The sequence below is a fragment of the Amblyomma mixtum genome, chromosome 8 (assembly GCF_055824585.1).
Source record: "Amblyomma mixtum isolate Tamu chromosome 8, ASM5582458v1, whole genome shotgun sequence".
In the NCBI taxonomy this organism is placed as follows: domain Eukaryota; kingdom Metazoa; phylum Arthropoda; class Arachnida; order Ixodida; family Ixodidae; genus Amblyomma; species Amblyomma mixtum.
The window spans coordinates 113,429,350-113,456,160 of NC_143019.1; the positions used below are offsets into that span (position 1 = coordinate 113,429,350).

Genomic DNA, 26,811 nt, shown 5'->3' on the forward strand with positions numbered 1-26,811 from the left:
TCACGCGCGGCAGTCTGCGCCCGTGTTCATGGGCGCCTCGGGCGGGCATTCGAAAGCGCGAGCAAAGTGGCTCATCCGGCGGAAGACGGCGTCGCATTCCTTCTCCGCCGACCGCGCAGCACTGACGCCGGCGATGAAAGGCGCCGACAGCAGGGCGCTGTCACCGGGACACATGGCGTAGCAGGCGGCCACGAAGAACAGCTGGTTCCGCGAGAGGTGCTCCCAGCCGAACAGGCGCCTGTCCGAGAGCTCGGCGGTCGCCCTGTACGCGTCGAATAGTGCGTTGAACGACAGCACCTGCGTCACACGAAAACGTTGGGCGATAATCATCATCAGCAGCCTGACTTCGCCCACTGCAGGGCAAAGGCCTCTCCCGTATACAGGACCAAATTTTCAACCGTTCCTTGCCTTAGCGAGGAGGCTTAAAGAGCCACTCACCTTCCTTTTATAAACTTTTAAACACGCCTAAACAAATAACTGTTCAATTAAATTCAATTCATTTATTTCACCACATATACACATGGTTGGAGCTCTTGGGCAAAAAGCTGCTCGGGGCAGTTTGACGAGGCCCAAGAGACCGTAATAAGGTAGAGCTGAGGTACAAGCTAGAGGTGAGGTTTCCCTTGGAGTGCCCTTTTCTTAAGGTAGGCAGCAGAGCTACATTCGTGCTCCTTTAGCTTGATCTTTACCCTGAACGAATGCTTCACTGTTCAACTTATTCTTCACGTGTGCGCAAGAGGCAGACTCCGGCAGCTGCGGGGACATCGAGCTCAAAATTTTTCTTTCGCCCACCCTTTGTATCTGCAGTCTGCTGGTTCGACGACTTCGCCAGGGTTTCCGTGCGGCTGAGTTCGCGTGCTGATATGTGTTTTGTCTGGCGATATGTGATATGACCTGTCTTCTGCAGTGCTGTGCTTGTGTCTGCCTGTTCTGTATGATTGACACAGCCTCCGTTCGCAAATTTTCAACGTAAGATCGGTGTTTGCGGCCAGGTTCACTTAGCCGGGCATTTTCCGCCTTTTGAAAAAAAAAAAAACTTTCATGATATGATCAACGGATAGGAAAAATATTAGCACGGATAACAGGTGCGAGACTAAAACGAATACTTCCCGCTGACACTTCGCTTGAACAGCTAGAGGTTGCCAGAACAACTACGTTCTCCTTCTATGCCACATAGACGGTTGAAAGAAAAGCAGTTTCGCATTAAACATATTGCCTTCACTCCTCCATGAGAATATTAGCTTGGTGAACCGAGTAGTAGACCTTAAAACGTGTCACACGACAAGTACGGGCATAAAAAATCAGAAAGAAGGAATAAGAAAAAGCGCAACTACCGAGGTTTTAGTGACCGGTACAATATCCGAACTTTGTGGAGGCCTCCGCATGTGCAACAAGAAGCTTTCAGTGCAAACTTTGCACTTTTTGTCCATATGACCTGCATATGATGTTGGGAGGGACTGCACAAGGGGGGGGGGGAGCGGGGGAAAAAGAGCTATAACTGTCAATATTCATCCTTCCTGAACGGGAACGTGTCCTTCCTATTTGCATTTCAAAGACAAAGAACGATCGTTTTGGAATAATTGCAGCTGCAAAAAAAAAAACACTGTGGAGCAGCGACGTGAAAGATATTTCAATCGTGTTTCAGAACCAAATCACCATATCGTAAACGTCCCATGAAATTCACAGAAAAGTACAAAAGAGAAATCCACGCGTTCGCCAGGTGGACAAATAAATGTCTCCGATGTTCTCGGGCGTATCGGGGCAATACTCAAGAAGTCACCCAGTTCGGTAGTTATCCAGGTGCTTGGGAGAGGGTGCGCATAGGGGAAAGGGGACGGGAGGGTAAACCTAGGTAGTAACTTTCACTTCGCACTTACAAGAAAGCAATAGAAGGTGGGATGGTTGCATTGTTGTTCTCACCGATGTTTCTGCTGTCGAGCACTTCTAGAAAGCCTGAACTAGAGTGACCCCATTAGACTGATGCAATCAAACAAATACACAAGATTATGGCCAGCGAAAGAAAAAAAACGCTTTCATGGAACGAAATCTCGCAAGCAGGTTTAAAAACCGCCGAATTAAACTCAGTGTCGCACACAACTAAAGAGAGGAAGAGGAAGAGGAAATTATCGAAGGCGGAGAGAAGGGAAAAAGTTATAGCGAATGATGGTATAAAATTTGGGATTTCTTTCCTGCACGACATTACAAGATACTGGAACAGTTGCTTAGTATGCAACAACTAGTCTTAAGTAGCGGACGACCAGACCTGCAACGCCTCTCTCTGTGTCCGGCGTACGCTGGTTGAACCAGGGCGGAGACAGCGCAGCTTTGGCGGGTTGTTGTCCCGGTAGGCCTCCAAGAGCAGTTCTCCCGACGCCAGTGCTACCTGCGCATTGGCACGCACGCATTTGAAAAGGCCAATCCTTTCGCCCGGTAGCAGAACCTCTTACTTCTATAAGTGGGGAAAAAACACTGCAATAGAAAGAGCAGTTTAAAAACCATCTCGCATAGACAAACCAAATTAACTGTCCTCGCTCCCTGTTTCAAAATGTACCACAAAAAATTAAAGCAGCGACCGTGTTATCACAACGGGTGCATGCACAAGGACCTCGTTTAAAAAAAAAGAAAACACGGAACAACGGTGTACGAAACCCACCGTGCACAATAACTGACTGGCCAAGATACATTTCAAACAAGACAACGCTCACTGAGTGAGGCCAAGGAAGGCATAGGGGATAGTGTTTTAGTATCTGCGTGGCGTTGATCACTGGCAATTTAGTAGCGTAATCATTTTGTATCTCAAGGAGAACGAATTAGAAAGCGGAAGTAAAGACAAACAAAAGCCGCGATGGAATCCGAACCCACTACATCTGCATGCTGTGTAAAGCGCTCTATCAGCATTCTTACGTCGTCGGCGGCGCAACCTTCTACATCAGAATATTCATGTTGCGCGTAGCCTGCCTTTGAGTATGTTCACCAGCGCCAGCCTCGGACTTACCGCCTGACGTGAAAAGTGATGTTCTACCAGAAAATGTCACTTGAAACGTGACCAAAAAGTGAGGGCACCTGCTGTGCGAGAACCCTCTTGACCTCTACGGCATCAAGACTGGCATAACAGAGGCCATTCTGGAACTATTGAGCATACATTGGTAGAGAATTAAGGGCCTCGTTACGATGCACATATGAAAGAAGACGCAGTATTTAATTTTTTCCTTACATTAGCATCAGCCATCCAGCGAGATGACAGTGCTTTTGAAGGAAGCTAAAATGGGCAAAATGTTTTTGACAATAACGCCTACTAACCTGCCACGATGCAAAACGTCCGGTTGCTTGCACTTCTGCTCTAACTTGTTGCTTCCTAGGCCGACCTTCATCGCAAGCGCCCTCTGATTTGTGCACCTTACATTGGAGGTGAGTTATGCACAACAATCACATCTGTTCAACGCAAAAAAGAAATCTTGTTTATTACGGCGGATATTAAAATCACGACCTACTGTATAATGGGCGACCTGCGCATCGCGCCACCCTCTACGGGAGCGCGCGGCCGAAGAAATACCACGTGACCTCTGTGTAGGGACCCAGCCAGCCGGCAGGTGCCGCTAAAACTCACCCCTGAGCAGCGTTTCACGCGCTTCGGCTGTGCCTGCAAGCTACCGGCGCCGGCGGCGCGGAGTTCAGCGGAATAGTTTTCGAAGCCATTATTTGGCACGAGAGATGGTTTCGGCAGGGTAAAGCCGCGGGCCAGTGAAATGAGAGTGGCAGTGTTGAGGGAAAGAGCTCCGGGGCTGGGAGGCGGCGGCGGGAGATCAGCCGCCGTCGTTCTTTCGACGGACGCGATTGCGACGACCAGTGGCGACGGCACCCGCCTTTCCTGCTCTTTAGCCGCGTTTTCACTGTTTTTAGTTGGCGGGCGATAGCAGCACAGTTGGAGTAGATTGGCAGTCTCCCTTCTCGACACCCGTGCACGTTTATTCCTCGGTGTTACGTATTTGACGGGCAGGCTGTCCAGTGCAATACGCGAGCTCGGCCTCTACCCCCTTGTTTTTTGTCGTGCGCTTAAGCTTTTGAACACAAACTTTAGTGATGAGTCTTTTGAAAGGGCGAGATTGTCAACTTTAATGCATGCAATATTTGTGGAAATTTTCAGGGTGAGCTGAGCTGCGAGTGTTCTGCTCATGCAGATTTAACAAATGATTCCAAAAGCATGTGCTGAAAAATAAGTGCCAGTGGTGCTTTATTGCGCCATCACAGAAATAAGTGCTATACTTTCAGTACTTTTCGAGAGCAAGGTTTCTAGTTCAATAATTTTCTTTTTGCGTTGCGCTCAATCAGCTGGCCAGTGAAGTTAGTGAGAAAGGGCCTCATGAATTTGTGACAGACGAGCTTCACAAGCCTCATTCTATGGGCCATACTGTCATCCACGGAGCACTGAAACAGTGGATTTTATGCAGCTGACGGTAGCACCACAGCTGCGAACCGTTTTAGTGGCTGCGGTCCTTTCACGAAAGGAGATCCCCGTTGACGTTCGCCCGCCCGACTTGCAGAGCGGCACGCAACAGTAGACCATACTGCGGGAAGATGTCGCAAACACGGAGGCATTCGCCGCCACCCACCGGCACACGGCACGCCAAAGCTCCCTCCGGTTAAGTGACAACCTGCCTACTTAAAAAGAACTACATAACCGGAAAAAAGGCTGTTGTGTCACAGATATCAGTCAACAGTTCCATTATCACAGACCAGAGAGCCATTGCGCAGCATTTTAATACATATTTTCAAAGCGTGTTTTCGAATTCCAGTTCATGTACCCCAATAGTCGCACAGTTTCATGACACCGAAGTCAATTTTGTTTCTTATGCTGGGATATTTTCTATGCTACTGAACTTGAAAACCAAAAAAGCATGTGGCCCTGATAACATTCCTAACATTTTTCTGCGAAGATATGCCGAATCGGTTGCAAAGTTTTTGTATGTACTGTTTCAAGCATCCTTGCGAACTGGGAAATTGCCTGTTGACTGGAAGACCGCCCGAATCATCCCTGTACCTAAGAAAGGAGATCGTTTAATGCTGTCAAACTACCGCCCAATCTCCCTTATTTCATCTTGTTGTAAATTAATTGAACACGTCATTGCTGATCGCATAAATGAATTCCTAAATCGGCACTCCATTTTATCTAAATTTCAGCATGGTTTTCGTAAAGGATATTCAACAGTAACCCAATTAGTAACAATTGTTCACTCCATTGCATTAAGCTTAGACAATAATGGCCAAGTTGACCTAATATTTTTAGATTTTAGCAAGGCTTTTGACAAAGTCCCTCATGATAAATTAATTCTAAAGCTTCAATCTATTGGCCTTCCTGAGATATTAGTTACCTGGATTTCAAACTATTTAACTAACCGTAAGCAGTATGTCTCGATTGATGGAGAGGAATCGGGAGCTCTTTCAGTCACTTCTGGAGTGCCTCAGGGGAGCGTTCTTGGGCCTTTATTGTTCTTACTATATATTAATGACATCGTCGACACAACTGTTCCGGGCGTTGAGATTCGATTGTTTGCGGATGACTGCTTGCTGTACAGAGATATTACATGTTCAAATAACCAGATTGACCTAAACACTTCTCTAACTAACATCCTTACCTGGTGCCAGAAATGGGACATGGCTTTAAACAAAGAAAAAACAAACTTCCTTCGCGTGACACGTAAAAAAAATATTTTTGAGCACAGGTACCATCTCGGACAAACACCACTGCAGGAAGTTTCCAGTTTTAAATACCTGGGTGTAACATTAACTAACAATCTGTCCTGGAATTCACATGTGGAAAATATCTGTTCGTCCGCCTTTCGCAAACTCTATTTTTTAAGAAATAAACTTTCCAAAGCTCCCCCTCAGGTTAAACTTCTCGCGTTTAACTCACTAATCAGGCCTAAGCTCGAATATGCATGCGTGGTGTGGGATCCATATACTAATACTAATATTAAGAAAATTGAAAGAATCCAAAGAAAAGCCATAAGATTTATTTATTCTAAATTTTCACCTTTTGATTCTCCGTCTGAGCTAATGAAATCTAACCGTATCCAACCTCTTGAGGTAACAAGAAAAAATATTCGACGAGAATTTCTTTCCTTGCTCATAAATAACAAACTGGCTCTTGATCCTGCACCCTATTTATCGTTTTTAGCTACACGCATCACGCGTCACCATCATCCCGGTTCACTTACCCCGTACTTTGCTAGAACTGACACTTTTAAATTTTCCTTTTTCCCGCGTACCATCAGTGAGTGGAATTCTCTGACATGATAAAATGTAAGCGCATAGTCATCCTGCATGCCTTTTTTATTTTTATTTTTAGTTTTTCTTTCTATTTTACTTGTTATTTCTTTTTATTTTACTTGTTACCCGTGTATCTGTGTTATCTTGTTCTGCTTGGATCTGTAAGATGATCTGCAGTATGAAATAAATAAAAAAATAAAAATAAAAAACTCTTCGGCACTCAGCTTAGCGGCCGCTCAGCACGTAAATCGAGGGCCCACACGTGGTAGGTCGCAGTGCTCCGCAGCCGGTCGCCGTCTCGTCGGTTTCGTCGTGGGGGTGAGTTACAGCGCCACTCTCAGCGGTGGCGGCTTAGAGAACTAAAAAATACAGCACAAGCAAAAGCAAAACTTCGGCGCTGGGGCGGCGGCGCACGCGCAGGTCGCCCATTATACAGTAGGTCGTGATTAAAATACACCGCAAAATCTGCTGAAGTAGAAGCTTAATTAAGATACCTGCCAGTGAAATTCGGATTCTCCAAAATTCGGCCAACTGAATTGCACCAGAAAGTGTAACGAAGGACAGCCAGGCTCTTGTCTATCTTTCAAGCGATGACGAGTTGCAGAGATGTCGCTTGTGATGTGTCGCAGAGAAGTTGCATTCTTCATATTGTCACGTTGTAGTGACGGCAGTCCAGTGGTCAGGAAGACAGCAACAAAGACTTTCAAACGAAGCTCTTTATTTGGGCTGACTTGCGCCCTCAAAAGAACTGAATCACTCGGCGGCGGCGTAAGCAACAGGCGTGCTCGGCGGTCGTCGAACTACGAGTGTCCGCTGCTCGCGGCATCGTTCAATTTAAAGCCGCCAAGAAAACTTCGAGATAACAGTTCGAGATCATCTAGAATAATCTGGAAACACGTAGATGCCGCTCTTCGTGGCTGTGATCAATCGAGATTAGTCCGGTCGCTTCTCGCGTCACAAACAAATATTGTAACGTAACGTTACAAAGAAGTCTCCTGCGCCGAGGAACACCGGCAGCCAGTCAGGTCAGCACGAGACGGAGCAGAGTCACTTCGTCTTTCTCCAATGGCCCGTTGCGTTCTTCCTCATCTTCTAAGGAAGGCATGTGTCATTGCCCCCCTTGTTTGCAGCATCGCCTCGATGCGGTCGACTAGGAGCATACTGGTGAGCTACGGGCTGACAGATAGTGGGCTAGGTTGGTACAGGAGGAGCACAACACAAAACGGGGCACTATCAGTCTCCAGATCGGTCAGCAGGGCGGCTGTGGTAGGGTTTCATTCGGACGACGTGTACAACGTCAGTGAGCGTGCGTCGTCTGCGGCTTGAGGGGTCTCGGGTGGCAGATTCTACTTCGTAAGTAACGTCACTGATGCGGCGGAGGACACGGTATGGCCCGAAGTACCGGCGCAGTAATTTTTCAGACAGTCCGCGATGGCGAACGGGTGTCCAAATCCATACATAGTCTCCAGGCTCGTAGGAAACGAAGCGCCGTCCCTGGTTGTAGCGATCAGCGTCTAGTTGCTGTTGTAGGTATATGCGCTGCCGTGCCAGCTGCCGCGCTTCTTCTGCACGCTGAGCAAAACTAGCGACGTCCACATCAAGTTCACTTTCGCAGTCGGGGTATACGGGCAACATCGTATCCAGGGGAGTGGTCACTCGGCGGCCGAAGACAAGCTCGAAGGGAGTAATCCGCGTCGTCTCTTGAAGTGCCGTATTGTATGCGAACGTGGCGTATGGGAGAATTTGATCCCAGGTCTTATGCTCTATATCCACGTACATGGACAGCATGTCGGCCAGAGTTCTGTTTAGCCGTTCCACCAGGCCGTTAGTCTGCGGGTGGTACGCCGTGGCCCGTCTATGGCTAGTGTGTGTAAGATTCAGCACTGCCTTAGTCAGGCGGGCCGTAAAAGCTGCCCCACGGTCGGTAATAATAATAGCCGGGGCGCCATGGCGCAATACGACGTCGTGAACAAAGAATGCGGCGACTTCGGTGGCAGTTCCATTTGTGAGCGACGCGGTCTCAGAATACCGGGTCAGGTAATCCGTTGCGACAACAATCCAACGCTTTCCATTAGTTGACTTTGGAAAAGGGCCAAGAAGATCCATTCCCACTTGTTGGAAAGGAGTTTTCGGTGGAGCAATAGGTTGAAGAAATCCGGCTGGTTTCATGGGGGGAGATTTTCGACGTTGACAGTCACGGCAGGTTTTAACATAGGATCGTACTGAAGGTAATAATTTCGGCCAATAATACTTCGCCCGAATTCTGGCAAACGTGCGACTAACTCCCAAGTGGCCGGCGGATGGTTCGTCGTGACAAGCGCTCAAGATGTCAGGCCGTAGGTCCATAGGTACTACGAGCAGAAATGTCTCTTGTGATCTTTCAAAATTGCGCTTGTAGAGAACCCCACTTCGTAAAGTATATGACTGCAAGCCACGACGAAAAACAGGCGGTACCCGACCACCGCGGCCTTCTAGATACTCGATGAGCGGCGCCAGCTCCTGGTCCTTGCGTTGAAGGTCAGCCATATGGGATTGAGTAATGGCCCCAATGAAGGGAAAATCGTCGGCGTTTTCCACTGCAGCGGAGTCTAAGGGCGCGCGTGATAAGCAATCTGCGTCTTGGTGTTTAAGTCCCGACTTATAAACAACGGTAACATCATACTCTTGAAGACGAAGGCTCCATCGAGCCAAGCGTCCAGACGGGTCTTTGAGGCTGGCCAGCCAGCACAGCGAATGATGGTCGCTGACAATACGGAAGGGTCGTCCATACAGGTATGGTCGAAACTTGCTTATGGCCCAGATTACCGCAAGACACTCCTTCTCGGTCGTTGAATAGTTCGCCTCCGATCGGGATAGTGTTCGACTCGCGTAAGCTATAACTCGTTCTACGCCATCTTGCCACTGGATAAGTACAGCCCCAAGGCCAACGTTGCTGGCATCAGTGTGGACGTCAGTTGCTGCGTTTTCATCGAAATGGGCGAGTATGGGGGGCCTGTGGAGGCGGCTTCGGAGCTCCTGGAAAGCTTGTTCTTGATCGCCTCCCCACAGGAAGGGTATGTCTTCTCTGGTTAGTGCTGTCAATGGTTCAGCTATCTTGGAGAAATCTTGGACGAAGCGTCGGTAGTAAGAGCAAAGGCCCAGAAATCGCCGAAGTGCCTTTTTATCGCTGGGACGTGGAAAACTTGACACTGCGGTAGTCTTGTCGGGATCAGGGAGAACGCCCTGTGCACTGACAACATGGCCGAGAAAGCGAAGTTCTTTGAAAGCGAAATGGCATTTCTCCGGCTTGATCGTTAGTTGTGCGCCTTTGAGTGCTTGAAGCACAATGCGCAACCGGTCCAGGTGTTGCTCGAAAGTAGGCGAGAAAACGACGACATCATCTAAGTACACTAAGCACGACTGCCACTTCAGACCTGATAAAACCGTGTCCATCATACGTTGGAACGTGGCCGGCGCAGAGCAAAGACCAAACGGAAGCACCTTAAACTCGTATAGGCCGTCGGGCGTCACAAATGCAGTCTTCTCTCGGTCTCTCTGATCCACCTCGATTTGCCAGTATCCGCTTTTGAGGTCTAATGAGGAGAAGTACCGGGCATCGCGTAGACGGTCGAGGGCATCATCAATCCTGGGGAGCGGATAGACGTCCTTTTTGGTCACGTTGTTTAGTTTCCGGTAATCGACACAGAATCTCAGGGTGCCATCTTTCTTCTTGACGAGGACTACTGGCGACGCCCATGGGCTCGTCAAAGGCTGGATTACGTCGTCCGCAAGCATCTCATTCACTTGCGTTTGAATGGCTTCACGTTCCTTAGGAGAAACCCGGTACGGGCGTTGGCATACCGGTAACGTGGCCTCATCGGTTATGATGCGGTGCTTGGCGACAGGAGTACGACCGACCTTGGAGCCAGTGGCGAAGCAGTCTGCAAAATCAGTCAGAAGAGCCGAAAGAAGATTCCTTTGATCGGGCGTCAAGTCCGGGCTAATTTTAACGGTTTGAAGGAGACGGCAAGATGTAGCCTCCTCTTGAGGGTTGGCCCCGGCGGTGCATAAACGAGGCGAGGCAGTAACGTCGTGAAGGAAGGCAACAGCCGTTTCCTTGGCGAGGTGCCGCATCTCCTTAGCAAAATTCGTCAGGAGGACAGTAGCACAACCGTTATGGAGTTGAACGAGTCCTCGAGCAACGGCTATCTCCTTCTCGAGAAGTAGCGGGAGGTGCCCATCCGCGATGCCCTCGTAGTCGTGAAACAAGTCATGACGCACAAGAACAAGCACACTAGACCGTGCTGGCACCCTCACATCATCGTCGACAATACGCAGAACGTTGAGTTCCGGATCCTCGATTTCAATGCGCTCCACGGCCCGTTTCGTCGAGAACGTCACACGCGCTTCTTTCAGGTCAATGACAGCGCCGTTAGTCTGCAGGAAGTCTAGGCCAAGGATCAAGTCTTTGGAACACTCGCGAAGTACGACGAATTCTCCGACATACACAAAACCCCGGATGCCGACACGCGCTGTGCACTTGCCTACAGGGGTAATCAAGTGACTTCCCGCCGTGCGAATTTTCGGGCCGGACCAGTGCGTCAAAACTTTCTTCAAATCGCGGGCGAGGCCGTGGCTCATTACCGAGTAATCTGCACCGGTGTCTAGTAACGCCGTTACATCGGCTCCATCAATCTTTACGCGCAAATCGGAGGTAGTGTGTCGGATGCTGTCGCCACCTGTCCCAAGCGGAATGTCGTCGTATCGGTCGAAGGTAGCCCGTCGGATGCTGTTGCTACCTGACCCCAGCGAAATCTCGTCGAGCCGGCGTGACGAGGACGGAGGATCTTCACATTTCGCGACATCAGCGACCCTGCCTCCGAAGGCCGCTGACATTAGTTTTCCCGGCGAGGGCTGGGAGAGCGTCGGCGTCGGGGATAGCTCGGACTTGAGGAACGGTAACTTGTTGGGGACGTAGACCGACGTTCTTGGTAGCCGGACGTAACAGGATGCTGTTGCGTAGCAAGGTGGCTTTCGATTTCAGTAGGCCGCTCGCCATTTTGAGGGCAGGGGTCGTCCGGTGCGAAACCGCGCAAGCCGACGCGGCGGTACGGGCACGCCCGGTAGAGGTGACCTGCTTCACCGCAATGGAAGCAGAGGGGCCGACGGTCGCGGGCCCGCCATACTTGACTCTTACGGGGTCGCTGATAGGTTGGCGCAGGGGTGTAGCGAGGAGGACCCTGCGGCTCCATTGCTGGAGCTGCGGTATTGATACTGTTGTCTTGCGTGGGAGCTCTACGTAGGACGGACGCGTAGGTGGGTCTCGCGTCGAGCTGGTAGGAAACGTCAGGAACTCGCTCAGCTGCCATACGCACCTCGTCCCGGACGACTTCAGCTAGTGATGGAAAGGACGGCGTGTTGCAAGGCATCCGGAGTGCTTGCAGTTCTTCTCGCACGACAGCACGGACGAGGTTGCGTAGTGCATCCATATCGCTTCCGCCCTGCATAGGTAGTGCGTCGGACCCAATGATGTTCACGTCGCGATTGTATTGACGAGCCCGGTGTTGCAGCGTCGTCTCCATGGTGGTAGCCTCACTGAGGAACTCCGCAACAGTGCGCGGTGGGCTGCGCACTAGTCCTGCGAAAAGTTCTTGCTTCACGCCTCGCATCAGGTGGCGCAGCTTCTTGTCTTCTGTCATCTGTGGGTCTGCGCGCTTGAAAAGACGCGTCATGTCTTCATAAAACATGCGCACGCTCTCGTTTTGGCGCTGGTTCCGCGAGTGCAGCGCAGCTTCTGCTCGCTCCCGGCGGTCGGCGATGGAAAAGTGGTCTTCAAGTCACGACAGAAGGCTTCCCAGGATGGAAAGGAAGCCTCATGGTTTTCAAACCATGTCCGCGCCGACTCTTCAAGAGCAAAGTAGACGTTGTGGAGCTTACGCTCATCGGTCCACCCGTTATAACGTGCCACACGCTCGAAGGCCTCAAGCCAGTCCTCGGCGTCCTCGAACACGTCTCCATGAAAAGACGGTGGTGTTCGCGGCTGATGGCAGAGGATGTTTGCGGGAAGCCTACTCTCAGATGTCATTGCCGCAGGTGTTACAGGGGCCCGAGGCTGCGTCGACCTGGTAGCGGCCGGAAGGGGTCCAAATTCCGGGGGCTCTCCACGTAGGCGGCGGCCGAGGCGCTGATGTACCAGAGTAAGCTCCGTAGTGAGAGGTAGATTATGCGCTGGAAGCGTACCCGGCACTGCCTCCACCAGATTTGTAACGTAACGTTACAAAGAAGTCTCCTGCGCCGAGGAACACCGGCAGCCAGTCAGGTCAGCACGAGACGGAGCAGAGTCACTTCGTCTTTCTCCAATGGCCCGTTGCGTTCTTCCTCATCTTCTATGGAAGGCATGTGTCAATATGATAACAGCCCTTTCCTGCAGCCTTGAGCGTGAACAAACAAACACTACAATGATACGTGGCATTACCCCCCTTCCAAAGAAGCATCGTCTCGATGCTTTAAAATGAAAATAAACACGGAGAATGAAAACTTCGAGTCCTTTAGCGTTCATAATATGGCTTCAGGCGTACGACATGTACGACTTCCCGGCGTGGGTGGCGTCGCTGAGATGCTGTCATGCCGTCGGGGATGACTTCATAGTCGAGGTCACCGATGCGGCGGAGAACCCTGTACGGGCCAAAGTAGCGTCGCAGCAACTTTTCGCTCAATCCACGGCGGCGAACTGGCGTCCATATCCAAACCCGATCACCTGGCTTGTAATGCGTGTCTCGTCGGCGCAGATTGTAGCGTCGGGCGTCGGTGTGCTGCTGGTCTTGAATGCGAAGCCGCGCAAGTCTTCGGGCTTCCTCGGCGTGATGTAGGTAGGCAGCGACGTCGAGGTTGTCTTCGTCGGAAACGTGCGGGAGCATTGCGTCGAGTGTTGTCGTGGGCTTCCTGCCGTATACCAGCTGGAATGGAGTAAACCTGGTTGTCTCCTGGGCGGCAGTATTATAGGCGAAGATCACGTAGGGCAGAATAGAGTCCCACGTCTTGTGTTCGGCGTCGATGTACATGGAGAGCATGTCTGCGATGGTCTTGTTCAGACGCTCTGTCAGTCCGTTGGTTTGCGGATGATAGGCAGTTGTTCTCCGATGGCTTGTCTGGCTGTACTTTAAAATGGCTTGCGTCAGCTCCGCTGTACATGCCGTCCCTCTGTCTGTGATGAGCACTTCGGGGGCGCCGTGTCGCAGGAGAATTTGTTCGACAAAAAATTTTGCGACTTCCGTTGCGGTACCATTAGGCAACGCTTTTGCTTCGGCGTATCGGGTCATGTAGTCGGTGGCCACGATGATCCATTTGTTACCTGATGATGAAGTCGGAAAGGGGCCGAGGAGGTCCGTTCCTATTTGCTGAAAGGGCTTAGTTGGAGGTGGTATGGGATTCAGGAGTCCGGCTGGTATAATCGGAGGCGTTTTGCGTCGCTGACACTCGCGGCACGTTTTCACATAATGGGAAACGTCGGCAGCTAGCCGCGGCCAATAGTACTTCTCCTGGATGCGGTGCAACGTGCGAGCAATCCCGAGATGCCCCGCAGTCGGCTCATCATGACATGCCTGCATAATTTCTTGCCTAAGATTCTTGGGCACGACAAGAAGATGTACTGTCCTGTTGGACGCGAAGTTCTTCTTCAGGAGGACATTATTGTGAACGACGAAGCACGACAGTTGGCGCTTGAACCCTCGGGGAGGCGATGCGGTCTTGCCTTTCAGGTAATCAACTAGGCTTTGCAATTCAGGATCCGAGCGCTGCTGCTCCGCGAAACTGCTGGCGCTTACCGGTCCTAAGAAAGCGTCGTCGTCTTCTTCTTCGCTTGCTGCGTCGACGGGGGCTCGCGACAAGCAGTCTGCGTCGGAATGCTTGCGGCCAGATTTGTAGACTACAGTTATGTCGAATTCTTGAAGACGCAGGCTCCAACGGGCAAGGCGGCCGGAGGGATCTTTCAAATTGGCTAGCCAGCAGAGAGCATGGTGATCGCTCACAACCTTGAATGGTCGTCCGTACAGGTAGGGGCGAAATTTCGACGTGGCCCAAATAATGGCGAGACATTCTTTCTCGGTCGTCGAATAGTTGGCTTCGGCTTTCGACAGTGAACGGCTAGCGTACGCAATAACTTTTTCCTCTCCACCATTTTTCTGAACGAGCACCGCTCCTAAGCCCACACTGCTTGCATCGGTATGGATTTCGGTTTCGGCGTTTTCATCAAAGTGCCCGAGCACAGGAGGGGACTGTAATCGGCGCTTTAGCTCTTTGAAAGCCTCCTCTTGCGGCGTTTCCCATTTAAAAGGCACGTCCGCCTTGGTAAGTTGGGTCAAAGGCTCAGCGATGCGCGAAAAGTTCTTGACGAATCGCCGGTAATAAGCGCACAATCCAAGAAATCTGCGTATAGCTTTCTTGTCATTAGGCTGTGGAAACTGTGCGATCGCAGCCGTCCTCTGAGGGTCTGGGCGAACTCCATCCTTGCTTACGACGTGACCAAGGAACAGCAGCTCCTCGTAGGCGAAGTGGCACTTCTCTGGTTTCAGTGTTAGGCCCGAAGACTTGATTGTTTCCAGCACTGTCCGAAGCCTTCTGAGGTGGTCTTCAAAGCTTGTGGAGAAGACAACAACGTAATCTAAGTAGACTAGACAAATTTGCCACTTCAAGCCTGCGAGCACTGTATCCATTACTCGCTGGAACGTCGCTGGGGCAGAGCAGAGGCCGAATGGCATCATCTTGAACTCGAAGAGGCCGTCTGGCGTGATGAACGCAGTTTTCTCGCGATCTCTTTCGTCGACTTCAATTTGCCAGTAGCCGCTCTTCAGGTCCATCGATGAGAAGTACTTAGCGTTGCATAGCCGATCCAGTGTGTCGTCGATGCGGGGGAGGGGGTAGACATCCTTCTTCGTAATGCTGTTCAGGCGGCGGTAATCGACGCAGAAGCGAAGGGTGCCGTCTTTCTTTTTCACTAGGACAACTGGTGCTGCCCAGGGGCTCCTTGATGGCTGGATGACGTCGTCACGTAGCATTTCCTCTACTTGCTTGCGGATAGCTTGGCGTTCTATCGGCGATACGCGGTAGGGGCTCTGCCGCAGTGGTCGGGCGTGTTCGTCTGTGACAATGCGGTGCTTGGCAAGCCGGGTTCGTCGCACATTCGATGCTGATGAGAAACAATCGCTGTACCTTTGAATAAGACTGCGTATTTGGTCTTGTCTGCTCCGGGGTAATGCCGGGTTGATGTCGAACGTGGGTTGACGGCCTTGGTCTGATGGTTCTGCGGAGACCCCATCGCTGCCTCACTTGGCAGCAGCAGTCACGGCGATCGCACTGTTTTTCTAAGCGCCTACGTATACTTTCACAGGTTAGTGAAATGTTTCACTACTAGTGGCATTGATTTCACTTTCGCTGTGACTGCTGCTGCTACACACTGTGATCTGTTGATTGCGCTTGTTTTCACTGGGGCTGTTCTTGCTGTAGCGCGATTTCAAACTGCATGTTTTTTTTCTTTCTTCTTCATAAGTGGCAATGTCGAAAGAACTTATTAAACTATTTGATGAGCTGAAACGAGAACTTAAACAAGAGTTCCGTGAACTACGCGAAAGTCTCGAACGGGACTTAAGAAAGGACATACGCGAGATAAAAGCTAGCCTAGCATTTATAAATGACAACTACGAAGAAATGAAAACGTCTGTGAACCGCGTTGAGACAGAGAATGAGGAACTGAAGGCATCCGTAAACGAACTACAGGAGGAACGCGACGCTTTACGAGCGGAGCTGAAAGCTCATGAAGTAAGACTTTTACAAAACGAGCAACACACGCGATGTCACAACGTTGAATTGAAGGGTGTACCAATGAAGCAGAATGAAGACATCACAGAGATTGCCGATAGGATAGCTAGAGCGGTTGAGTTTCCACTTGAAAGGGGAGACATTGAGGTTTGTCACCGCGTTCGAACTGCGGGAAATGCAGATGCTCCAAACATAGTGTTGCAATTTGCCCGCAGATCCGTTCGTGATGCCTTCCTTGAGAAAGCTCGAAAGCAGAGGATAACGTCAGAGGACATTGAACTTGAACCGAAGACACAAATCTTCATCAATGAGCACTTGAGTCCTTCAATGAAAAAACTGTTTGGTGCAGCAAATGCTAAAAAGAAAGAACTGAAGTGGAAGTATGCATGGACTCGGAATGGCAAAATATATGTGCGCAAAACTGACACGTCAAATGTCATTGCGATCACCCACCAGGATGATCTGCGCAAAATTGCGTAGTTGTACCTGCTGGCATCCAACCTAAGTACTAGTTCCGTGACATGGGTTATGAGCCACATGAGGTTACGCATTTGGTTAAACCTCAAACTACTGCTTTGTCTTTTTTCCACTTAAACATTAGATCCTTAATAAACAAAGAAGATGAATTAACTATTCTACTGGATACTCTCGAAGTTCCACTCACAGCAATAATGTTGACTGAAACATGGTACACTTCAGCATCGAATGTGTATCACCGTCCTGGATATCAGTGCTTTTATCAAAACCGAAACGATAAAAGAGGAGGCGGCGTCGCGCTTCTACTTAAAGATACAATATCGTGTGAAATGGTCGAGGAATACACGGCAACAACTGCTGATTACGAAGTGCTCACTCTGCGAAGCTCAAACCAACTTTTTTGTGTCATGTACAGGCCACCGTCTGGCGCCATAAGTCATTTCTTAGCATTTCTCGGAAATATCTTTAGCTATGCATCATACGAATCTATAGATATGGTTTTAGGTGGTGACATCAACATAAATATGCTTTCAACTTCACAATCACAAAAAGAACTCCATTCTTTAATTGCAGTGAATGGATTCTTTAGCTTAATAACAAAGCCCACACGAGTGACTTTAGAAAGTACGTCTTTATTAGATGTCTTCATTACAAATATTGACACTAACTTAATAACCGCAGACGTTGTTTACACAGATATTAGTGATCACCTTGGAATCTTTATGCTAGTTAACAAGCCCGTGCGTTTTAATAAAAGGAAAAAGCGAATAATTTATACACAGTCTATAACTAACAAAAACCTTGATTCCTTTTGTCATGCTATTAGCCAACAGACTTGGAATAATGTTTTTGAGGCGGATAGTAGCGATACTGCTTACTACAATTTCATCACATCATTTAAAACTGTATATGACGCGCACTTTCCACTAAAAAAAGTAAACGCGCCATCTAGGGCTAGGAAACCTTGGGTAACGTCTGAGTTGCTCCAAATGATAAAACATAAAAATAAGTTGTACGCACAGTTTGTAAAAACTAAAGATGCAAATTTGTTTAGCCAATTCAAGAAGTACAGAAATAATCTTACATCAAAACTGAAGATCGCTCGAGAAGCTTATTTTACAAATATATTTTGGAGCTCGACTGAACAAAGATCGGATCTTATGTGGAGGAAATTAAATTCCTTATTACGGCCATCTAACCCTGATCTTCCTGATAACTTTCAGCATGAGGGAAAGCGTATTTGTGACACTGGCTTAGCTGATACTTTTAACAACTTTTTTATCCAGCAAGCTTCTCAGAATCAAATGGGCAGCAGTCAAGATTACACTGCATTCTTGAAAGGATGCAACAGTTCATCATCACTTTTCTTTGCTCCGACAAACTGCGCAGAAGTTTTCTCGTGTATAAGCACAATTAAAAATAGCAAGTCAGTGGACACAAATGGCCTCCAAATAGCGCCCGTTAAACATGTTCTTCACCTTATATGCCCAGCCATTACGCACATTTACAATTTAATATTATCTACCGCTGTATTTCCGAAAGAACTCCAAACTGCTCGAGTGATACCGGTTTTTAAAAGTGGCGACAAATCTTTGATCCAAAATTACCGCCCTATATCTATATTACCGGTATTCTCTAAAGGTATAGAGAAGTTACTACATGGCAGAGTCCTGTCATTTTTTAACAAGCATGATCTCCTCCTTGACTTTCAGCACGGTTTTCGAAAGAATCGATCCACAGAAACAGCGCTACTTACACAAAAAGAAATAATAATAGATAAATTTCAAAATAAGGAAATAGTTGCAGGTATCTACATAGATTTCACAAAAGCGTTTGATTTATTAAGTCACAAAATTCTCTTACATAAAATGGAAACCTACGGTATCCGTGGAAAAGCACTAGACTTAATGGAATCATACCTCTCCCATAGAACACAGTATGTAGACTTTAAAAGCTCCTTGTCCTCAGTACAGAATATCTGCACAGGAGTTCCCCAGGGAAGCATATTGGGTCCGCTTTTATTTTTAATTTATCTAAATGATATTGTGCATTGTGAACCTGATAGTACATTTGTATCTTACGCCGATGATACTTCAGTGTTCATTTCTGGGAAATCAGAAGATGATATTGAAGAAAAAGCAGGTAGAACAATTAATGCATTAAATACATGGGCACAAGCAAATTTTTTGAAGATTAATCCTAAAAAGACTAAAATAGTGTTGTACTTGCCGAAAGGGAAGGTATTGTTTAGGCCACTCAATGTATGTTTAAACCATGATCCTGTGGAGATAGTGGATTCTGTCAAAATCCTTGGTGTCGTGTTTTCAAAACACTTGACTTGGAATGATCATGTGGATTATATCAGATCCAAATATCTTCAACTGTCGGAGTTTTGTCGCGCCTGCGCACCATTCTTCCTGTCAAAATTAGGCTGTTGCTGTATAACTCCTTAATTCTATCTCTCTTACAATACTGCATTATCGTTTGGGGTACCACTGGTATCACGAACATGACCAAGTTACATCTTCTCCAAAAAAGAGCTGTGAGATGCATTGCTGGTGTTCCGTATTGTTTCCCTACGAGTGACCTCTTTTTAAAATATGAAATCCTGCCAGTCTTAGCTTTACACGAACACAGACTTTTAATGAGTTTCAAAAGTGCTTCGCGGAGCAATGAAAATTATGTTGGTAATTTGGCAGAACTTGCAAAAAACACCCATATTCCACAAACCAGAAATAAAGAAATGTGGCTAGTTCCTACACCTAAAGCATATTACTCACAACAATCTATCTCGTATACGCTGCCAGTGCTATTAAATAACTTAAACAAAGAAATGTTTGACCCTTTCCAGCATTCAAATATCGTTATTAAGAAATTTTTTCTGAACAAGTTTGTGTCATGACGCTGCATGTATTTTTATGTTGGTACTTTTTGCTTTTTTTTCAAGGTGTGTTATTTTCTTTTGTGCTATAATGTATAGCGCAGAATTTATTGCCGCTTGTCTGTTGCAATGCCAGCGTGAAAAAAGGGGGCAGGACCTCTGTCAAGCTTTCGAGCTTTTAGTCCTGTCTCCTTCTCTAATATAGAGAAAATAAAAGGCTGATTGATTGATTGATTGATTGATTGATTGGTCGGGTAGGGCAAATACGTCTCTGATGTCTGCCAGCTCGTCGAGGAAAGCGATCGTCGTGCCTTTGTTTAGATGCTGGTATTCTTCGGTGAAGTTGGTTAGCAACACCTGGCCCTGGCCATTTCGGATTTGGGCGACTCCCCTTGCGACGGCCAGTCCTCGATCCAGGAGTAGCTGGGTGTTCCCCTCGATGACGCCTTCGGCAGTTTCGACGTCTCCAGTACCTATGCAGGCGAGGACACTCGATCGGGGCGGCACGCTCAATGCTTCGTCGAGGACGTTTAAGGCAACGTGATGAGTTGCGTTCGTCGCAGCAGGTATGGCATTCTCCGTGGAAAGCTTGATCGACTTAGATCGAAGGTCGATGATCGCCCGATGTTCACTCAGGAAGTCCATTCCCAAAATCACGTCTCGCGAGCATTGCTGTAGGACCAGGAAGGTTGTAGCATAGGTTCTCCCATTTACAGTAACTTTCGCGGTGCAGCGTCCTGACGGCGTAATCAGGTTACCACCTGCGGTGCGGATCAACGGGCCATCCCAAATTGTTGTCACTTTCCTGAGTCGAACAGCGAATGGCCCGCTCATGACTGAGTAGTCAGCTCCCGTGTCGACCAAGGCAGTAACCGCGTGACCGTCGACCGTAACTTCAAGGTCACTTGTTCGCGTTTTCGTGCTACACGTGGTCTTCGGTGTACGATCTCGGCTTCGTCGGGTAGTGAGGCTGCGGTGGGCGTACTCCGACGTTACTTCTATGGGCAGCGGTAAAGGCGTCAAGTCTGGTCGCCTCGTCGTCGTCGTCGAAGTTGTCGTCGGAGGTGTCGTCGGAGGTGTCGTCGGAGGTGTCGTCGGAGTTATCGTCGGTGGAGGATCTTTGTCCTTGCGCTTAGAAGCAACCTCACCTCCAGAGGCTGCTTTATTCAGTTTAACCTTCGGGGGCTGGGGGAGCGTCCACGCACAGCGTAGCCTCGGCTCGGAGATACGAAGCGCGGAGACGAAGACGACGGGGAACGTGATAGGTGGCTGGGTGGTGAGCATTCTTCCCGACGCAAAAATTCCTCAATTTCGGCTGGTCGCTGGCCGGGTCGGGGTCGTGGAGCTTCGTAAGAGAACCCTCGGATGCCCAGTCTTCTGTATGGGCAGTGCCGGAGGACGTGACCGGCTTCCCCACAGTGGAAGCATAGTGGGCGGCGCTGGTCGGGAGTTCTCCACTCGTCGCATTTCCTCGGCTGCGCGCGTCGCTCGTAGGACGGGCGGGTTGGGGCGAGTGGGCGGCGGTCCAACGCAGCTGGCTGAGGGCGATAGGGGCTTGGGTCCCGTCGTCGAGGGGCAGGACGGCGCACAGCTGCGGCGTAAGTCATGGCTGGGGGCTGCAGAGGCTGCGTGGGTGTCGGCGTCACACCCAAGGCCTGTTGAACCTCGTCCCGGATGACGTCAGTGAGCGATGAAATTTGCGGCTGCGTTCCCGTTGGCAGCAATCGTCGGAGCTCCTCTCGCACAACTTGACGTATAACATCCCGCAGTTCATTGTTGTTAGCGGTGTCCAGGCAGCTTGCTGAGAAAACGCGCCATACTGGCGGTCATACTGGCGGGCTCGGGCATCCGGAGTTTTTTCCATCCTGGATGCCTCTTCTACAAATTCCGCGACAGTTTTCGGTGGGTTGCGGACGAGGCCGGCAAAGAGTTGCTCTTTAACTCCTCGCATGAGCAACCTTACTTTTTCTTCTTCATTCATGTTTGCGTCGGCACGCCGGAAGAGACGCTTCATTTCCTCAGTGTACACAGCAACGGTCTCGTTTGGGTGTTGTATGCGAGACTGTAGCAGCTGCTGGGCTCTCTCCTTTCGCACAACGTTCGTGAAGGTCTTTAGAAGCTGCTCCTTGAAGGTTTCCCAGTTCGTGAGGTTAGCTTCCTCATTCTCAAACCAGACTTTTGCTGGTCCCTCCAAGGCGAAGAAGACGTACCTAAGCTTCGTAGTATCATCCCAGTTGTTGAAGGCAGCCACACGGTCGAACTGTTCCAGCCATTTTTCGGGGTCGGCGCCAGGCGAAGCGTCGAAGGTTGGTGGCACCCGGGGCTGGTGAAGAATGATTGGAGCCGTCGGCTGGGGCAAGCTCATGGTGGACGTTCCTGCTGGCTTTCGTTTCCGGGTAGGGTCAGGCAGAATCCCGAACTCAGGTGCGTCTCCTAGCAGACGTCGGCTTGCGCGGTGGACTGGACTCAGGTCCTGCGGTGAATGACTCGAAGGGCTGGCGTCGCGACTTGCTGGGGGTGTCCGGTACATGGAAGGCTACCCAGCACCTCCACCAGATGTCACGTTGTAGTGACGGCAGTCCAGCGGTCAGGAAGACAGCAACAAAGACTTTCAAACGAAGCTCTTTATTTGGGCTGACTTGCGCCCTCAAAAGAACTGAATCACTCGGCGGCGGCGTAAGCAACAGGCGTGCTCGGCGGTCGTCGAACTACGAATGTCCACTGCTCGCGGCATCGTTCAATTTAAAGCCGCCAAGAAAACTTCGAGATAACAGTTCGAGATCATCTAGAGTAATCTGGAAACACGTAGATGCCGCTCTTCGTGGCTGTGATCAATCGAGATTAGTCCGGTCGCTTCTCGCGTCACAAACAAATATGATAACAGCCCTTTCCTGCAGCCTTGAGCATGAACGAACAAACACTACAATGATACGTGGCAATATGATTATTCTTAATAGCATAGGCTCAAACTGTTCTTACACCATCCAGAAACTGTTCTGTCATAAACCAGGTACATTGCTTAGTTTCATGTTAATTAGCGAACTTAAGCAGCTAAGATAATAATTACCACACTCCACCGCGCACGACTCGTGAATGTTTCCTTTAAAATACCAGAATGAAATACTTCACTAACTCCTAAAATAGAATAAGGTACACTGTCATCGTATTATAATAGCATAAAAGAACTTGTAAAGGGCAGCTTGTGTACGTTGTAGTCTTTTTGGTGCAGTTTGCGTTGCTTTTGTATAGTCGTTTGCAATTTTAAAAGCATTTGCTTTTCTGTATCCAAGTGTAAGAATTCTTTCTACCTTCCAACCTGTGAAGTCCCTTAGTGGCAGAATCCCTGCAGAAAGAGCAATCCGAGCTGATTTAGCGAGAAATAAACCTACATTGGGGTAAAAATTTAAAAAACAACAACAGCTCACAGCAACAGTTAATGGCCCACTTTATTTAGTGCAACAACCTGAGGCCGCACACATTGGTTGCTTTTCCTCAGCTCGGGAAAAACGGAAACACAAATGAAGGTACGAAGGACAACGCTGACATAAAAGGAGCTTTATAGACCAATACGACATCATATATAGACGCCACATGAAACTTTTTAACAACAAAAAATGGTGATAAGTTACAACTTCTGCGTCTATGTAGTGGGCAAGAAGTTTTTCTCTTGGATTATTAGGTTCAATGAAGGTGTGCTAAACATGCTTGTCCACACTCGTCTACGGCCAGTCTTCCTTAATCTCCCGCACCAGCTTGTTACAACGTCTCATTGACCGTGACCTGGCTTATTATACTTTGCACTTGTGGTTCCGATGATGCAGGGCGAGGTTACTAGAATTCTTGCGCAGCACACTGACGCAGAATTTGTATATTGCTTGAAAAGGAAAAAAAAAGTTTTCATGTGGCTGCTATACATGGTGTCGTTTTTGTCAAGAAACCTGTTGTTTGTGTCAGTGTCGCCCTTCGTTCCTCACTTTTTTTTCTTTCGTTCTCGCGCTGACACCAAACAATCTATGTACCAACCGGGTGAGGTTCAACCAACCTTACACGCAGCATTTTCCCCTACCTCCCCCTTTCCATTTAACAAGTTACAACAGTTACTTAAGAGCATGTTGCGATCTTCCAAACAAGTAAGAGGCTTTTGAAATTTTAGTTTTTAATTTCATCTTACGATTACATTTTTGGGAGATTTGCCAGAAAAGTTTGGGATCTGACTATTTGCACTTGCTGAAGGAGAAATATTTAATAATCACTAATAATTCTAGCGGAGGTCGAACTGTAAAGAAAGATCATAGTCTGTACTCCGCTGTCAAAAATTTTAAAAGTGTGGTTGTGGAAACAGCTGGGAATTGACATTCTTCCTTTGTTTTTCATGGTAGCGGCAATGTGCCAAGAGAAAAAATAAGTACAAAAGAAGTGTCACAGCAACAAGTATCAGTTTTTTGATACCAGAATAAACACGTATTGCTAGATTTGTTCATCCTACACATCATCATCATCAGCATGATTACGCCGACTGCAAGACAAAGGCCTCTCTCATATCTTTCCAATTAACCTTGTCTTGTGCCATCTGCAGCCACCATACCCCCGCAAAGTTCTTAATCTCATCCGCCTACCTACTTTCTGCCATCCCCTGCTACGCTTGCCTTCTCTAGGTATCCACTCCGTTACCCTTATGGACCAGCGATCATCTTGCCTCCGCCTTACACGTCCTACTCAAGACCATTTCTTCCTCTCCATTTCGACTGGGATGGCGTTAACCCGCGTTTGTTCCCTCACCCACTCCGACCGCTTCCGATCTCTTAACGTTACACCTATCATTTTCCTTTCAATAGCTGGCTGCGCTGTCGTTAATATTAGCTGAGCCCTTTTCGTTAGCCCCCACGTTTCTGCTCCACAAGCGACTACAGGTAAAATACAGCTCTTTTATACTTTGTTCTCGAAGGATTTTGGCAAACTGCATCATGATCTGAGCTGCTTCATGATCTGAGAGAACCTGACAGAAGCTCTCTATCGCATTATTATTTTTCCAATCATTCCTCTCTCGTGATCCGGATCTGCGGTCAATACCTACCTTAAGCACACGTATTCGGTTACCAATTATGGCACCTACCTCCCAATGGTAAACTGTTTTTTCCCTTTCGAGTCTGTTTATTATTACATTGTTTTTCTGCATATTAATCTTTAGACCCACCGTTCTGCTCTGCCTGTCTAAGTCATTGATCATGATTTGCAGTTCTTGTCCTGAGTGCCTTAGCAAGGCAATGTCATCAGCGAATCGCGTATTACTAAGGTATTTTGCATTGACTACTATTCGCTACTTTTCTCAAGCTAGGCTTCTAAGTACCTTCTGTAAACATCCAGTGAACAGCAATGCCGTGATAGCGTCCCCTGCCTGATACCCTTCCTTATTGGAATTTTATTGATGACTTTATTACGGACTATGGAGGCTGTGCAGCCGCTGTGATAGATATCTTACAGCATATTTTACACAGGCTCATCTACACCCTGATTCCGTATTGCATTCATGACTGCTAGCAATCTATGAAGGCTATAAAGGGAAGTGGATATATTCTGCAGACTGATCTGTCGCCTGATTCATAGTGTGAATGCAGTCTTTGTCGAGTAGCCTTTACGAAAGCCTGCATGATTATCGATTGTGCTGGTTCTATTAGCGATTGCCTTTGTAAATATCTTGTGCGCAACAGACAGTAACCTGATCGATCTAATACCGTAATTTAAGCCTTAAAAAGATGTTAATTCAAACGATGCGAAATCTGTGAAGAACAAACTCACCAGAAGCAAACATTTTGACTCGTTAGCCTCCGTTCAGCGTTTATACCGGGAAACGCTAAATCATCTCTTCACTTAGAGAGCCTTTATTTTAGAATTAATTCTGTCACCCCACTTAAATATTAGTGCCCTTAGTTACAACTCTATTATCAAGCTATACGAAAAAGTTGAAAACGTTACCCAAATTACATATCACCATTTCTCTGTTACAATCGCGCGACTGTTCAAAGGTTTGAATGGAGAACAATCGGAGATACCGTTACGCTGCAGCGGGGGCAAGCAAGCTGATCTTTGCAATGCAATCGACATTTACGAAAGCTGAAGCGCAGGCTGCAAGCGCGGAGACTGTCAACGTGCAAAGCTCCGATCTTTAGTGGGGAACAACATCATCCTTTCTCACGCACAGCGACGCGCTGCTGCACCTGGCTGCCGAGGCCGGCGTAGTTCATGGCCCCAGTCGAGTCCTCGTCGTAGAGCGGGAACGCGAAGGCGTACGGTAGCAGCAAAAAGTCGTTCTCGAGGACGGCGTAGAAGGCGAGTGCCTCCATCGCTGAAGAGACGGCCGCCCCTCGCGAAGGCAGAGTCCCGGCTTGCACCTCGACGGCACGGCGCCAGTTCTCGACCAGGGAGTCGCCCATGTATGGGTAGCTTGAGTGGCCGCCTTCCTGGCCAGGCGTACCTCCTCCCGGATTGTCGGCCTGTCAGTCATGGAGTCGGAGGTGATAAAATTTTCGTACACTTGCATGTTTAAAAGATGACAATTTGAAGGACACTGCAGACATGTTTACTTTCTGTGTCCAAAAACACGTCGCGCGTTCCTGTATTACGCTCAATAAGAGAGCTAGCATCAGTCGTTCTCCTTACCACAGGCGTTTCTTGTAACTATATGCAGCATATAGTTCTATCAACAAGAGACAACATGTATCGGCTAGATACATCTTATATATCCCTGCCCTGGCCTAAGGTCGTTCCTTTTTTTGGTTAGTATAGGTGGTGTTATCTACTAAAAACAGTTATGCCGCGTAAAAAACCATTCTGGGCAATGTTAAAAGAAAAGCAAAGTTTTGTGTATGGTGTACTTTATCAAAACATTAAAGCGTTTTGATTTCCACAATAATAGCACTTCCATGTTTCAAACAACTTGCTTCGGCGTCGCACCCGACGGTTGACAAAACGTATGCTTTCAAAACTAACCTGGGTGGGAGGCAATCAGGAAAATAGCGCGCCTACTGGGTTTTCACACTTCCCGCAGAAAATTTTCTTCTATTCATGTAGGATACAAATTTACATGTGCACATTTCTCACTGTGTTGTGCATGACATTTGGAAGAATTTCCTCATGGTGCTTATTTTCTTGCACCAAAAGTAAACATCACTTGACAGTCAAAGCTCGTGTTCACCCCTGCTTTTTGTGGCCAAGCTTCTAATTCTGGCGCTGTATCCACTGGTACCTCTGTATCAGATAGCACATTGCAAACCATGCATCAAACGCTATGTCTTAAATCATAATTTCTATATTATCTGCCCTGAAAAGCCCCTAAAGAAGTTAGCCGCCCCGGCAGCCCTACCGAGAAAACGACCTCGGTCGAGTCCCACTCGGTG

At 48.3% G+C, this 26,811-nt stretch overlaps 1 protein-coding gene across 1 annotated transcript; it reads right to left on the reverse strand.

Annotated features, from left to right (window-relative positions):
• On the reverse strand, nt 1-25,848 carry LOC149333992 (uncharacterized). Its single transcript, XM_089557833.1, has 3 exons — nt 25,633-25,848; nt 2,294-2,383; nt 1-297 (listed from the first exon to the last, which is right to left on the reverse strand). Exons 1-3 carry the CDS (start codon nt 25,846-25,848, stop codon nt 1-3), a joined length of 603 nt encoding a protein of 200 aa, XP_089413959.1.
• Nucleotides 25,849-26,811: the final 963 nt, after the last annotated feature.

Excerpts from the sequence above, each read along its gene's own strand:
- LOC149333992 (XM_089557833.1), bottom strand. The coding sequence starts at position 25,848 with ATGGGCGACTCCCTGGTCGAGAACTGGCGCCGTGCCGTCGAGGTGCAA. Across the intron at positions 2,384-25,632 it reads ACGCCGGCCTCGGCAGCCAG|GTAGCACTGGCGTCGGGAGA; the intron begins GTGCAGCAGCGC and ends GCCAATGCGCAG. Across the intron at positions 298-2,293 it reads TCCGCCCTGGTTCAACCAGC|GTGCTGTCGTTCAACGCACT; the intron begins GTACGCCGGACA and ends CGTGTGACGCAG.